Consider the following 15,317-nt stretch of genomic DNA (forward strand, 5'->3'; position numbering starts at 1 on the left):
TTTCTTGCACGCAGGTCTTAATAGCGATACTTTTTCATTAATTATCGTACAAACATTAATGTTTTACTTTTTTTTATTACATCTATATTTTTAGCCATCTAAATATTATGGGTTGCTAAAAATCAGTGTTGTGTAAGGGCTACAACAATTAGTTGAGTTAAACCTTTTTGTCAGCAAATAACGAGCCGCACAATATTTTTGGATGTACATTTTGTAATTTACTTTACCTTAATTATATTGTTACTGATTATAGTGTTGTTTCAAATGATAATTTAATATATAAATAATAAATTATTTCTTTTTTCAATGGTAAAATATATTTTTTAAATTATTTTTCACCGTTAAATCTGAAATTAGTTCTATACACTACGATCTCACCTGTAACACTTTAGACTTAGCAGCTTGTGGGGACAGGGCCCTCGCTTGCGGCCACTCAGCAGCCACCCAGGAGGCCCACTTGTTGGGCCTGGGGTCCCGCAGCGCCAGCAGCGGCTTCGGCAGCAGGAACTTGAGGTCGCGCGGGTGCGGGGGCTCCGCTAGGGCTGCGGCTCGGTGCAGTAGGGCTGCGACGGTGGCTGCGTCGCGGAGGACGTTGGCTGCGGGGGGTCCGCCCCCGGGGAGAACGAGGAGTAGACCTTCTAGGTAGTCTGGCGCCACCTATTTTGATCAAAATTGATAAGGATTAATTTTTGTTCACTTTTATTTTGTAGAGAAAGTTTTCAAGAAAATTTTTTGAATGAGCTTATGATGATTTGTTTTGTTTTGAACTTTTGATGTTTTTTCACATTATATTTTACGTAGAATTTTGACAAAGATTGTTTGTTGTTATATAGTAATGATTTACAAGTAATTCAGACGGAAAAATTTTAAATTTAAAAAACATAATCTATGAACTGGGAATGACAACTTAGATCTTGATGATGATAATAATGAAGATGACGACGATAATAGTTTACTGTCTATAGATAATCAGGTTGAAGATTACCTGATTAAACAGCACTTCAGTGTACAACGGCGGGGCGTCAGGCCGTAGCGGGTGATGCCAAACAGAGCGGCAAAAGATAAGGTAGAAGGGATGATGTGCTCGCTGCAGCTCTGTGGTCACATCCAGTACGTATTCATCACCCGCTAGAGGCATGGTCAGAGCGTCGCCCGACACTATGCAGTATAGCGAGAACTCGCCTCGCTCGCCCGCTGTGCGCACGCCGATCTAGGAAATTTTAGGTGTAATATAGGTGTTTATAAAGTTTTAAAGCTTGAAAGCTGTGAAACTAAATATCAAATTCAATAACTCAATTTGCAGTTTGTGTCGTAGTTATTCAGGAAGAAGCCAGCGAAATAACGTTATAACAATTATTATAAACGTTAATAAGCATAGCATAAATTGCCGTGCCTTTGGTAAGTGACCTCATGATATTGGTATTCAAATGTCAACAAAATTTGTATTTAATGGGAAATATTAGCATGCCATACTCATGAAAACAATCTAGAAAAAGTGCTTCAGTAAGTGCAAGAGCAATCAGTCATTGAAATTTAAAGCATTTGCAATTTGTAATGTAGAATGTGAGCAAGTCACGTTACTTTTACTAAATACATATTAAACTGTTATTAATAGCCATAAAGTAATTTTTATTATAAATGTATGCCTGTGTTTTTAGTGAGTGTAAGATTGCTTGAGTCGCTTATTAGTGAATGTACTTCTCTTATGTTTGTTTCCATTATTGTATTATGAATTGGTTAATCTATAACTGTTTGTGTGTATGTACCTGTGTTAGTGTACATTTAGGGGTGTATGTATGTCACTCACCAGATCACAAAGCTCATCAACGATATCCTGTACGGTGGTCGCACAACGCGTGTTAACAACACGCTCAGCGCCGCCCGGCAACCGGTATAACTGCCGACGAGCTGATCGACCTGCAGATACTGCTGTCACCTACAAATATTACTCTTGATTAAAAAAGCCTTAGAGGAATTGATTATAGATTACATAATACCGTTTACTGTACGTCATTTTGGTATTATACTAATTTATATTAAAGGAATTAAAGGAAAAGTATTGTCACATCGTAAACCAGAAGGTGTTTCCTGAGCTAAATGCATCAAGAAAAGAGTAATGCAAATAATGTATGAAGGAATCTGGAATTCATAACTTTTGGTTTCGCCTTGCCTGGACGATCTGTGGTTCTTTATTTTGACGTAAAAAAGAACTTCACTTTTTATACATATTTTATTTAACACGTGCTGATTATTATCATAATCATAGTTGACTCTCAGATCCCTTTTGGAGTTGAGAACTTGTTTGTTAACAACATTTTTCCAACGTGAATTGTACAATATGTCCAAAATTAATATTTTATAACTCACCTCCTCAATACTAGGCACGTTCTTCCGTCCCCCACAGCGTATGGTCTTGCGGAAGTTAGCGAGACAGACGGCCGCAGTTCCCTGACACGGCCGGCGCCGGTCTGCTGCTGCTGCTGACAGGTATTCTACTAGGAACGGCCTGGAATAAAGATGGTTCATAATTTGAAGAGTTGATGTAACATTGAGATATATTTTTTCATATTATAACAAAAAATACGGTTATAATAACATCAATAGTGAAATATTTGATAAAATAAGTTGTATTATGTCAAAAGCGTTGAAAAACATCTAAAGAATTTTTTTTATTCTTGCGTTATATCTTTACTTAAAATAAGTTACAATAGAAGCGTTTTCATACCTCTATCCAGCTTTTTTTTCAAGTGGGGAAATCTAACCTCTATCCAAATACTGGAAATTATAAGTAACCTTATCAAAAAAAGAATATAAATATGGTCCCAATACCCACCCTTGCACGACTCCTAGTTAAACTTAAACTGAAAACTTAACTTTTTTACTCATTAAACAAATTCTTAACTCTAGCTTATTCCTTTATTATTACACAACAACCTTTCAAAAACCTACTTTCTACCAAGAACACCTCATAAGAAACTTTTTCCAGACTTTTTTCAAAAGCAACCGTATCAAACGCTTATCTCTTATCACCTGAGGGTATCAGAGCAAGTGAAGTACGCAGCGAGTATGGACATGAGTCTCCAGGCGCGTTGGCACGAGTCTGGTGTTTGTGATCTGTTTGAGGTCGTCTGCTTCATCAGCTGGCAGTATACCTCGTCGCGGAGTTCAGGTACCGAGTGGCAGTGCTGTGGAATAAAGATCATAATTTAATTATGGTCTAATAACAAGAAAGTCTTTGGAATTAATTTGTGAAATACGCTTATAATCTATGTGATATCTATCTGTGTTATTACGATATCCGTAGTTGTCGAAGACTTATTTAATGATTTATCGAAGATAACTTAATGTTATATTTTATAGAAACATATAGCTACGATTAGAACTATTTTCAAAACCTCAGCTAATTTACTTTCAGTAGCATTTTCTAGGCCTCTTTTTATTTCTAACACTAGCTGCTCCGCGCGGTTTCACCCCCGTGGCTCCACCTCTGTTGGTCGTAGCGTGATGATATATAGCCTATAACCTTCCTCGATATATGGGCTATCTAACACCGAAAGAATTTTTCAAATCGGACCAGTAGTTCCCGAGATTAGCGCGTTCAAACAAACAAACTCTTCAGCTTTATAATATTAGTATAGATTTAATCCAAGAACTGTAAATCACTTAAATAATAGCAACATATTACAAGACACTCACCATAAGCACAGTATACACGCATTTGACTTCAGTCAGGTCCTGGTGCAGGGCCCTCTCAGGCGGCTGCAGGTCCCCACAGTACGCCCGTATACAAGTGAAGCACTCCAACGCCGGCGGGGCGAGCGCTGCAGGGAGGCGCAGTAGTGGAGCTCTGAGGGGTGTCGCCTGCCACTTGACCACGTCTGTTTGGGCTTTCCATGTCCATTCGTTGCGTTTCGCTTTGCTTTTGAGCGAGGAGTCCGCTTTTAGGACTTCTAATCTGTAAGTAAGGTTAGCTTTAGTGAGATTTTCTAGAGTATTCCGATTTTTAATGTCTGTTCTTTTTAAGGAAAGGTCATCTAAATATCTTGATTCAATTAAAAGGCATACTGGAATAGTGTAAATTAAAGTCGTCAGTAAATTAAATACAGTTATTCAAAGAGCTTTACGACCCTTGGCGTAAGATTGAATAATATTTAACATAACAGTTACTAGTGTAATAGTAACTAATAGTGTAGTAGTAATTAGTAGCTAACTAATACCTAACACAAAATACATCTTTATATTATTATAACTAAATCTTGTGGTGTTGTTACCATTATTCCTACAAAAATAATGGTCAGACATAGACTTATTAAAATAATTACTTTCCTTATTATCCAATACATATTTTAAAATTGCATTTATAAATTATATATTTACTTAATTGATTATATTAAATAAGTTGTTATAAAAACTCGATACACATGTTACAAGTGCAATTAACAGTATAACGCTGTGAAATTAGAAAGCACAGTTCTGCAGTATCATCCTCGTCTCGACCTCAAATCTTTTAATCAGTTTAGCTGAATAATCCAGTGATAACACTTTAGCATTACTTTATATAACATTTATAATTTATATAAATAATTCTTTGAATTTTACACTTTCTAATTTCATTATAATCTTTATAAGACTTTGAAGTAATAGTATAAATTACTTTCATATTTCGTAATAACTGTTTGCTTTAATTTTAATTAAAAACATAATTATTATATAAATAACATAATTTTAATTTTTTTATTAATTTTAAATATTAAAATTAAAAAAAATATTTTGTTGTTCTTCTTATTAATTTCGGTGTAATTGACAAATAAAAATACAGACAGGTTGATAAGCTTTCACCATTATAATCTTAATAAGAATAAAAGTATTTTTCTGTACTCAGATGATTTCTTTCTCTCTTTAGCATTAAATGCAAGTTAATGTTTTATATTTCCCTTTCACCTCTTAAGCTTTTAAATTATTTATGAAATAAGTGTAATTGGAGACATTATACAATATATAAATATAGACCTAACAAAATCATCTATATTATAACTATATCCTAATAAATAAAAAAAATAAACAGTAGGTAACTGACATCCAGTCTTACAGAAAAGAAACAGATAAAATTGTTAAAATGTCGTGTTAATGTCGCAGACAAATTGTATAATCTCGCCGTTTACAAATGCTCGGCATTTTGTAATATGCTGAGGATTTACTTCATCCAAAATTCTACAAAAAGACGGTCGCGAGTCGACGTAGCCTCACTTCGTGGGGCTCCTATTTCTGTATAGTTTTAAAAACACGAACCTAACCTAACCCACCCCCTTATCCAAACGAAAAAATTCTGATTATAAATTCTCGACACATTACAAAATGCCGAGCTTTTGTAAACGGCGAAATAATACAATTTGCCTGCGACATTAACACCGTAAAGAAAACTTTTACTACTATAGCATCTAGTTTTCACAAAAGCCCGCACCTAACCGACTTTAATAAACTAATCAAAATTAAATATGTAAATATCAGCCATATATTTATGAGTATATATATATTAATGTCACAGAAACCATGAAAGCATGGCGTTATGCATAATAAATTATTACATAAAATATGTTAAGATATCCAACGCTTTATTAAAAATATGAATAAATTGATAGAAAGTGAAACGTATGAAAATTAATACGCATATTTTTAGAAATCATACTCGTATGACAGTTCTACGATACAAATTACTGTGTATTTTCGTTGTTTACATAATATCTTTCTTAAATTGATAAATAATAGCGTGATTGTAGGAAGCATTCCAAATGATGCTTTGTTAGGCGATTAACACACGGTGCCGCGTGCCGCCGCGGTTGGCGGTGAAGCGGTTCTCAAGTTGCATTGGCTTCTATTAAATCCGTTGATACCAAACACACATACACCGCCCGACCGCGCGGTCGAATGGTCCGTTCCTCGTAGGGTTTCACTGCCAACCGCCGCGGTGCGCGGTGCCGTGTGTTAATCGCCTTAATGACTGTATTTTTGTGTCATTTTCTATAATTATAAATATAAAGTAATTTATAAATACATACCTCGTGTGTTCATAAGTTTTGAGACGAACTTTGTAGTTAAAAAATAAGATAAAATATCACTGGCTGATATTTATTTCTTTTTCCAATTTTGAATTTGGAATGTTTAATTTTAATTCCTTTGATTTTCAAATTAATTTCTTTCAATTTTCTCGTGATGGAGGGAACTAAAGAATTACGTGCGACCGTGATTTCGCTGTTTAGGCGGGGAAAAAACCAATGGAGATTTTCCGTGAGGTGAAAATTTTTGGTGTGAGCCATAACTTCGTGTATTACACTATCAAACGATACAAGGAGACTAATTCTTTGCAAGATCGCCAAAGAAGTGGCCGGCCACGCTCTGTGAGGACGCCTGCGGACACCAAAATCATCAGAGAGCGACTTCGCCGAAATCCATGTCGCACTCGGAAAAAACTCGCACTGCAGACTGATATTTCGCGCGTATCAATCAATAGAATACTGAAATATGATCTTAAGGTAAAGGCGTACAGCCGTAGGAAAATTCACTTTTTAAACGACCGCCTTCGTAAATTGCGACGCGAACGTTGTCCAATACTGCTTAGGAGACACGATGCGAGGAAGATACTCTTTACTGATGAGAAAATCTTTACTGTCGAAGAAAAGTTCAACCGACAAAACAATAAAGTGTATGCCAAAAGTAGCAAGGACGTCCCACCTTCAGCACGGAATGTCTTGCGTACTCATCATCCGGCTAGTGTGATGGTATGGTGGGGAGTTTCGTATGAAGGTCACTCAGCTGCATTTCCGCCAACAAGGTGTCAAGGTGAAAGCCAAGAATTATCAAAGTGATATTTTAGAGGCTGTTGTGAAACCCCTGTCTTATACTTTATTTTACAACAAGGATTGGGTTTTCCAGCAAGACTCAGCGCCATCTCATAAGGCAAAAACTACCCAAGCTTGGTTGAAGGAGAATGTGCCGGCCTTCATTGCGGCTAACGAATGGCCCTCCTCCAGCCCCGACCTCAACCCGCTGGATTATTCTTTATGGACTGAATTAGAGCTCAGGGCCTGCCGAAAGTCCCACCGAAACTTGGAGTCACTGAAGCGAGCTCTTGTCAGAGAGGCAAAGCGAATTCCATTGGAAAAGATTCGTGCCGCTATAGATGACTGGCCTAATCGTCTGAGGGTCTGTATAAAAAATAAGGGTGGACATTTTGAGTGATAATGAAAGTTTATTGTTTGTTATTACTCGCTTAATATGTTGTATAAATTTTAGAATTATAAGTTAAATATTATAAAAGATATGCAACTTTTATTTCGTCTCAAAACTTATGAACACACGAGGTATATACGATATATCCTTAATTATTCGATAGTAGAAAAAGTTTAGGAATTAGTTATTGATTGTGTCAGACGAAACAGTTTAAACTCATTTTGAAAATACAGGTCTATAAACGCCACTCTCAAAAGTAAAATTTTCAAACAGTTATCAGCAGTACTTAATTGGCTTAACATTGCGTAAAGTTTAAGTATAGAGCCCTTACAACTTCAATTTCTAGTTCGCTTTGTTAACACTCTGCTTATCAAATTATAGTGGTTAGGTTACACTCAGCCACTGGCCTTTCAGTGTACACTAGGCCTATAATTTGTCAGCCTATGGTGTGCACTATCCTATAATTTTATTGAAATCAGTCCATGATCTAACTTCAATCAATATAAACGCTGTTACATCATGTTTTTTTACTCTATGTAGACCGTTTTGTAATGTAATTACATAGTTTATGTAGTTGCAATTTATGTTGTAAAAAATATCCCTATAGAAATTCCCTTTTAACTAATTAGCAAAAGCGCTTCTAATAAAGCTTCTAGTTAACTGAATTCAAAACGACTTTAGACCTGCCTTCTCAAAAAAACATATTAAAATAGAGCATAAGAAAATTATCCTGTCGTAGAAAAAAGTCGTATTAAATACTCTTGGCAGATAATCTCGAATCGACAGATGACCCAAATTCATAACGCGAATCTGCCTCAAAAACTGCATGCATAATGTTTAAAAGTTTTGTTTGTTTACATTTCCTGCATTTACATTTCCAATTATTTTCCTCGTCTTTTTTGGGTTGCCTGGTAGAGATCGCTGCCAGCGATAAGGCCGCCTACTATACATTGATTAATTTATTGTTAAGTTTATAAAATGTATGCTTTGTGGTGAACCACAAAGAATTTTTCATTCATTCATTCATTTCCCGAATACAAAAGAACAAATAAAACCTTAGCAATAGAAAGTATCCGCATTCCGGAATTCAGGAAATGCGTAATTTAACAATAAACACGACGTTTATTTAGCGTAACCAATTGAATTTATGCGCTTTTTGCCTCGCTGACATCGCACGTTACAATTATATAAAGTCTTATAATGAATACCTCCTTTATAAATATTTGTAGGTATTAATAAATCAGGGACTAGGAAAAGGGCCGGTCGAACTCCTAATAGGACACTGAATGATTTGATTTTTTTTGTAAAAGTTTTAGTGAAATAACTATAAATATTTTGAGTAACTAAAAAGTTACTCAAAATGAACGGCTCTGGAAAAGTTATTAAATCTATTTACTTAATAATATTACTTCAAATAAGAACAGAGGAAAATGTACAAGTATAACTGGTAATTTTCTTAATAAACAATATTTTTCCTGAACTCAGAATCGAAGTTGCATTGATGTATTGCCTCTATAAGTCTATAGGGTATGTGTGGTTCACTTATCATTAATCAAGAGCTATTGACGGATTGAGGACCACTAATGTGTGTGTGTGGTGGTAGTGGACCTATTTAATATTAATATTGTATCGTTTGTCTCTAATTGTACCTTATTTTTAAGTCAGACTTTGTAATAATTTTTATCTTTGTGCGTGTTGGTATGTTTGTACTGTAAGTCAGAGATGAATAAATAAATAAATAAATAAATACTATCTAGCTTCTAGATTTACTAGGTTATGTGAGACTAACTTATAACTTAAAGAAATATTATACAAGTTCTCCTTTAACTTAGGGCATCATAATAATACCGATCTCTCATAACCTGACATGATGTAGTTACGAAGGAACACAAAACATGGTAAATGGAAATGTTACAGATAATAGAAAAAATAGATATGTATCGAATCACTGTCGATATATTCTATGTTTTTTTCTGAATGTCAGAATTTGTTTATTTTATTAGAACAGTATACAATAACAGCTGAGCTTTATTACGCGAAGTGTAAGTATGGTCGAAGTACTAGAAACCGTATTAGCATAACGTTTGAAAGCGAGAGAAATTGTTCTTGACTCAGCGGTAATGAATTAAGACCGTTTTAGGGCGACGGCTTATGATTTACGATCGGAAAGTGTACTGTGTACAGGAGTGTGAGTAATAGTAATAGTATTATATAGTCGGTGGATATTAGTAGCATTTCATAATAATGTACATATTAACATTCATAATAATGATACTCTATTTGAAAAAAGGCCAAAGAGCTTCGATTGTTATTCAATATTCACTAAATGTGGCATGTATACAAGATCTTTTTAAAATTAGCAAATAAATGCTGTGATCAATGATAAAATATTACAAATTTGAACTAAAAACAACAAACAACAAAAGTTTTTTTTTTGTTTGTGTGAGTATGAGCGTCTAATATATTTACTAAAATTAGACTTCGCTCTAGTATAGGTGTAGAAACTTCAGATTCTTACAGTAGGGAATTAAATTCCTCATCATCCCCATCAGGGTCTGCATCACAAGATAAACTGTCTCCTGACATTTCAGCCACATCCATTTGTTCCTGTTTTATCGACATTATTCACTTCACTAGTGTCTGAATTATCGATATGGTACAACACTATACACTCTTCCTATAAATGCATTTGTTGGTTTTAATTCACGGTACTGTTAATTATATCTTTTATTCACTGTAATTTAGATTTAAAAATTTTAATTACTTGTTTTTAAAGAAATGCTACAAAAATAAAATAAGAGATTGTTGTTTCTAATTCTGAAATGTTTTGGCGGGAAAATCGAAATACAGTTTTTTTTGGTATGGCAACGTCTGAAACGTATCTAGTCTTAGTTAATAATAAACCTTAATCAAAAACAGAACGAAAGGGAATTAATATAAATAATATATTTCGACATTCCTCCGTCATTACAAGGTTAGTTAATTATAACAAGTATCAAATCAAGCCTTAATCCTTTGAAACTAAATTGCGTAATCACATATTAGACGGAATTAAACCGTAAACAAACAAACATAGAGACGCTTATTGTTTACACACAAAATCACAATTTAAGCGACTGGCACATAGCCTTGTGAACTTTCAACTGTTACAGATAATCTATGACCGTAATACCGTTATTCCACAGATTAAATAACAAGCGATTATCGATTTTCGAATCGGTATCGGACGTAAAACCGTCGCGTCCGACCGATGACCGGTAACTGAACGCGCTGGTCGCGGACAGCGAAAGTAAAGCGTAATCAATTATATATTTTGCATTTTATTCGTTTCGATCTTTGTTTATACATGAAACAACAATTATTTGGCGGTTTAGGGATGCGACAAGAGTTAATAAAAGTTTCACTTTAAAAAACTGTTAGTTTATGCAATACAAGACACTGGTACAGATATCTCAATTTGACATAAAATAAAAGATTTTAACTAATGTGTTACGAAAGTCCATCATTATAATCAGAAAATAAAAGTTTTTAAAGTGATGCTTCACTCTTATTAATTAATTATTATCACAGAATAATTTATCTCTACTAACGCTGCGCTGTTATCCGAATAATATAGAAGTCTTTTACGTTTTAAGTAGGGCTAAACACAAACTTCTTTGCTGCAAAAGTAATCCCCAAAGAGTTAAAAGGGTTAGGTATACCTAAATGGGCTAAAGTTTTACCCGTACTTTGACACACGTAAAGTTACGTAAATCACATAAAAGTTCTATGGATAACTTACTATTTGACACCAAAAAGATGTTACGTAAAACCTGCACTAAGTTTTTTACGTGACCGTTACTGAAACTAAATTTTACTTTTAAACTTGTATTAGTTTTGTTTACTTTAATGTGAGAAAGTATCTACAGTTTTTGTTTTGGTTTATTTTTGTAAAAGTTACCCAAGTAATTTACATGTTGTATGTTTGTAAGTCGAATTAATATCTTGATTATCTTTTGGTCCAAATTTAATATTCTCATGCCATGTCAGAGTTACATAAGATAGGTTTTCCTGACACATCTTTAAAGGACAAAAAACGCTTCCTTTCATATAATTATATGATTATAACATATATCTTATAATTCATGTAACTATAAATGCAGGGTCATCAGTCCAAAAAGATGTACGAGGCATGGTTGCCTCAATTAGCCAAAAGGTATCTACAAAATGTGGAACATAATTTTACTAAGTATTTTTTTTTCAAATGGTTATTTAAAGCCCATTTAATTTTTTAATTTAAAAGTTGGTTTAAAAAATTTGTTGGCAGCCCTGAACCTATTCTTAACAACTGTAATTATGTACTAGGAAGTAATTTCACATGGCGATATTCAATGTTCTTGCCCGCTTATTGGAAGATGGGTAATTACATTATGAATATGGATGTTAGGTTATTTACGCACGCACTTTTTTAAACTTTCGTTACATTCTTTATTTATAAATTACAACATTGTAAATAATGGTTTTTGCGATTACATGAAGTTAATACATTTACATAAAAATACGAATAAGAATGCGTAGTAAGGTAGTAGGTACTAAGTGATGAACTTTCAAAACCTAGTGGAAAGACATCAGTCCATAAATTGGAGTCCATAAACTCAGACCAAAACAACACCTAATTTTCAAACTTTACACTCAACCCACTTTCCGAAAACCACAGAACCTTACACAAAAACGCTCACACATTCCTCGCCTCGTCGCAAAAAAAGGAAAAAAAAAGTAAACTGTCACGTTGACAGCGTCGGATACTTGCATTCGATGCAGCAAGCGCGCCAACGCGACGCACGGCATGGCTGCACATCAACTGTCAACGCGTGACGCGCGAACGGGGACCATCTCACTACTAAGTACTAACTAACTGCTAACTAGGGCTCAGTTTTTCCCAAGAGTTACGGATCATTGTCTTCCGGCCTTGGCCGCTGTTACCGAATCGTATTATGTAAAAAGTGGAACAATTATGTTTGGATTTAAATCTAAATTCGTTGGAAACAAAAGCATAGAATTAAGACAGTCACTTTATCAGTGCTGATGCACTTATTTCTTTGAGCCGTTTGCAATTAATAATTGTTTGTAATGCAGGCTATTTCATCTCATTCATTTGTCCTTAGTTGATTCTGTCGGGTCCCAATTATTTTCTAGACGATGATTTCAAAATCAAAAAGGAATTAAGGCAATTGAGGGTAGTCAATTTTATGATCTTTTCCTCAAAATTACATTTTGTTCGATTGTCTGATGTCCTTAACTGCTTTGTTCTGCCTATTATATTTCAGGAAACCCAGCAATAATCGATCTTCCAATTGAGTATTTGAATTAATTTTTTTTTTGTGATAAATGGAAAGATTATATATTAGTTTTATAACAAAACTGTTTTTATTTTTATTTTTTTTGCAATAATTCAAAAGTTATTTCAAAATAAAAATTAGTCTTTGAATCCAGTACCGAAGACACGCCGACAACTCCCGAAGCGTCACCCGAGCGCGTGTGACGTCATAATGTTAGTTTTCACTCATTGCAGTTGATAGAAAATTAAATATAGTTTGAAAAACTAAACAGGATAAAAAGATAAATTCATGAAATTATTGTATTGTTACCGGGTTTTTATAAGTATACAAAATTTAAATTAAATCCGTCGGTTTATAGTGGGTCTAAATCGAATCGAAAGGAGAATTGGTTACATACAAACATATGTTTTAAGCTGATCCTGGCGATCCTTATCAGGATAAATTTATGATATTATTGTATTGTCATCGGACCTTGATAAGTGTTCAAAATTTGAACAAAATCCGTCGGTTTTAAGTGGGTCAAAATCGAGTCGAAACTTCGAAAGGAGTCGGTTACATACAAACATACAGGTGATGCTAATAAAAGCGTGTTAATAATAAATACAGTGTTTTGCTCTATTTAATTTTGTTGTCATTATTAAATTACATATTAATTATATTAATTGTTAATTATATTATTTAAATTTATATTAAAAATGGCGAACCTCAAAAGTTATCGTTTTGTACCATTATGTACGAATACTACAAAGGCAACTCCTGACAAAAATCGGTGATCATAAATATATCAACATCAAGAATATTATTCGTAACTAACTAACTAATTTGGAACCAACTAACAAATCGTATGTAAACGCTATGTACTGCAGTTAATAATAGCTATAACATTATGACGTCACAACTGTGGTGACCAGTCATGGCGCGTTTTTAGTCACGTGATTCTAACTTAAATTTCATCAATTTTTAATTGCTTATAATTAACGGAAAAAATTTTTTTTGTAAGTTATTTGCATTAAATATCAATATTATTAATAATAAAGTTTCAAAATACATAAAAAAAATCAATAATTTTTTTTTATTCAAATACTCAATTAAGCCCAAGCAGACTATTATATCTGGTACCTATAGTTTTTGAGCAATTAGACATAATATGTTATTCATCTGTTCTACAGAAGCTGTTTCAATATTTGTCTATTGAAGTATTGACCATTGCAGCAAACCTCACAATTATTTTCTTCCTCTCCACAATAAATCAGTCTTTGCTGATATGACAACACTTTTGACCTACACCGCTAATTGCCAACACTAACATAATTGTTATTTTGTATTTAATTGAACAGTAATTACGCAACTCATCGATTTGATCACAACAATGGATGACACACACCATTGTGCCGTGGAAATTGGGACATAATTTGTCTGTCAAAGCATTTTGTCAAATTAGCATTATGGTGGACCTTTACGACCTTGCTGAGTGATGATTATGTATAATCAGCTTGAGAACCCGATAGTTATAATATGTACAATATTTAAAATTCGAAAGCTTGAAGCTGCTAAATCGGAAACTGCTAAAAATTCGTTACCTACCTAATTTACTCGGAAAACAATTTGAAAATTAATAAATAAGTATCCTTATAAAAAAAGCATCACTAATTAACCAAAGAAAATATTCACGTAAACAAAATTATAAAAACAGAAAAGTCATCTCTCAGTCTCTAAAATTAAAATAATCAAAACTGAATTCTTCTAGTCTGTGTAAAATTCTATATGTTAACTGTGACCCTTAAAATCACGCCAACAAAGTAAACTCAAAGAATCCGGGAAATCAGGGCAACCCTAGCAATGTCTACAATAAAAGTAGTAATTGCACATTCAATGCAAATGTGCGGAACCCACGGTTTTACGCAAACAATGTGTGTACCGGCCTAGATACGGCTGGAGTGAGCGAAATGTAGGGGGGATGTGCTTCTGAGATGTTATTTAAGAGCATATAGACATTGATATCTATTTAATTATAATTTTTCAAAAATAATATACACAATATCAATACTTGTTTGTTTGTATGAACGCGGTAATCTCAGGAACTACTGGTCCAAATTTCTTTCGGTGTTAGATAGCCCATTTATCGAGGAAGGTTATAGGGTATATATCACCACCCTAAGACCAACAGGAGCGGATCATTGCAGGTGAAACCGTGGCGCACAGCTAGTTTGTTACAAAATTATGCTGAAAATCGATCTCAATCTTATATCTGTAACCACAGTCTGTAACCGTTTAAAACATGAGAAACTATAATTATTTTCCCCAATCTGCATTTGAACGATATAGTCTATCAAACGAAAGATCTGTACAACCGCTACGTTTATTGCTTTTTGCAAAAAAATAAGCGTATTTGAAAGGATAGAAACATTTTTCTGTGCAAGACAAACGAAATTTGACTCAGCGCCATCTAGTTCAGAACTAAGTAAACCTCGGTCTATGCTCTACAATCTACATATTACAGCAATAGTTTGTTGGAGTTATTACTCAACAGTTTTTAAATTTAATTTATTTAACGCCTGTATAATTTTTTTATTCTGATGTGGTTATTGTCATTCTTAAGATTTAAACGATTCAATTGACCCCTGTTTAGAATCTATCAAGGCCTTTTACGCTACAGTGTGCACAAAAAAACAATTGATTGTTGACCCTATCACGAATAATACACAATACTTATAAATTGTGAATTATAATTTGTGTCCATCAGTTTGTTCCAGCTAATTTCTAGAAGGTTTT

General features: G+C 33.9%; 1 protein-coding gene across 2 annotated transcripts in view; it reads right to left on the reverse strand.

Annotated features, from left to right (window-relative positions):
• The window catches only part of Myo10A (unconventional myosin 10A), a 107,296-nt gene that overhangs the window by 2,241 nt on the left and 89,738 nt on the right, over positions 1-15,317 (reverse strand). For both annotated transcript variants that reach the window (XM_089698462.1, XM_089698461.1), the window contains exons 25-30: positions 3,697-3,955; positions 3,031-3,185; positions 2,368-2,506; positions 1,808-1,936; positions 986-1,210; positions 379-657 (exon numbers count right to left, since the gene is read on the reverse strand). In XM_089698462.1, coding sequence (XP_089554588.1) covers positions 379-657; positions 986-1,210; positions 1,808-1,936; positions 2,368-2,506; positions 3,031-3,185; positions 3,697-3,955 — 1,186 coding nt within the window. The remainder of the gene's footprint in view (positions 1-378; positions 658-985; positions 1,211-1,807; positions 1,937-2,367; positions 2,507-3,030; positions 3,186-3,696; positions 3,956-15,317) is intronic.

The sequence above is a fragment of the Colias philodice genome, chromosome 8, assembly GCF_061535455.1.
Source record: "Colias philodice isolate Cphi_HAF_F1 chromosome 8, ilColPhil1 Martin Lab GWU primary, whole genome shotgun sequence".
In the NCBI taxonomy this organism is placed as follows: Eukaryota; Metazoa; Arthropoda; class Insecta; order Lepidoptera; family Pieridae; genus Colias; species Colias philodice.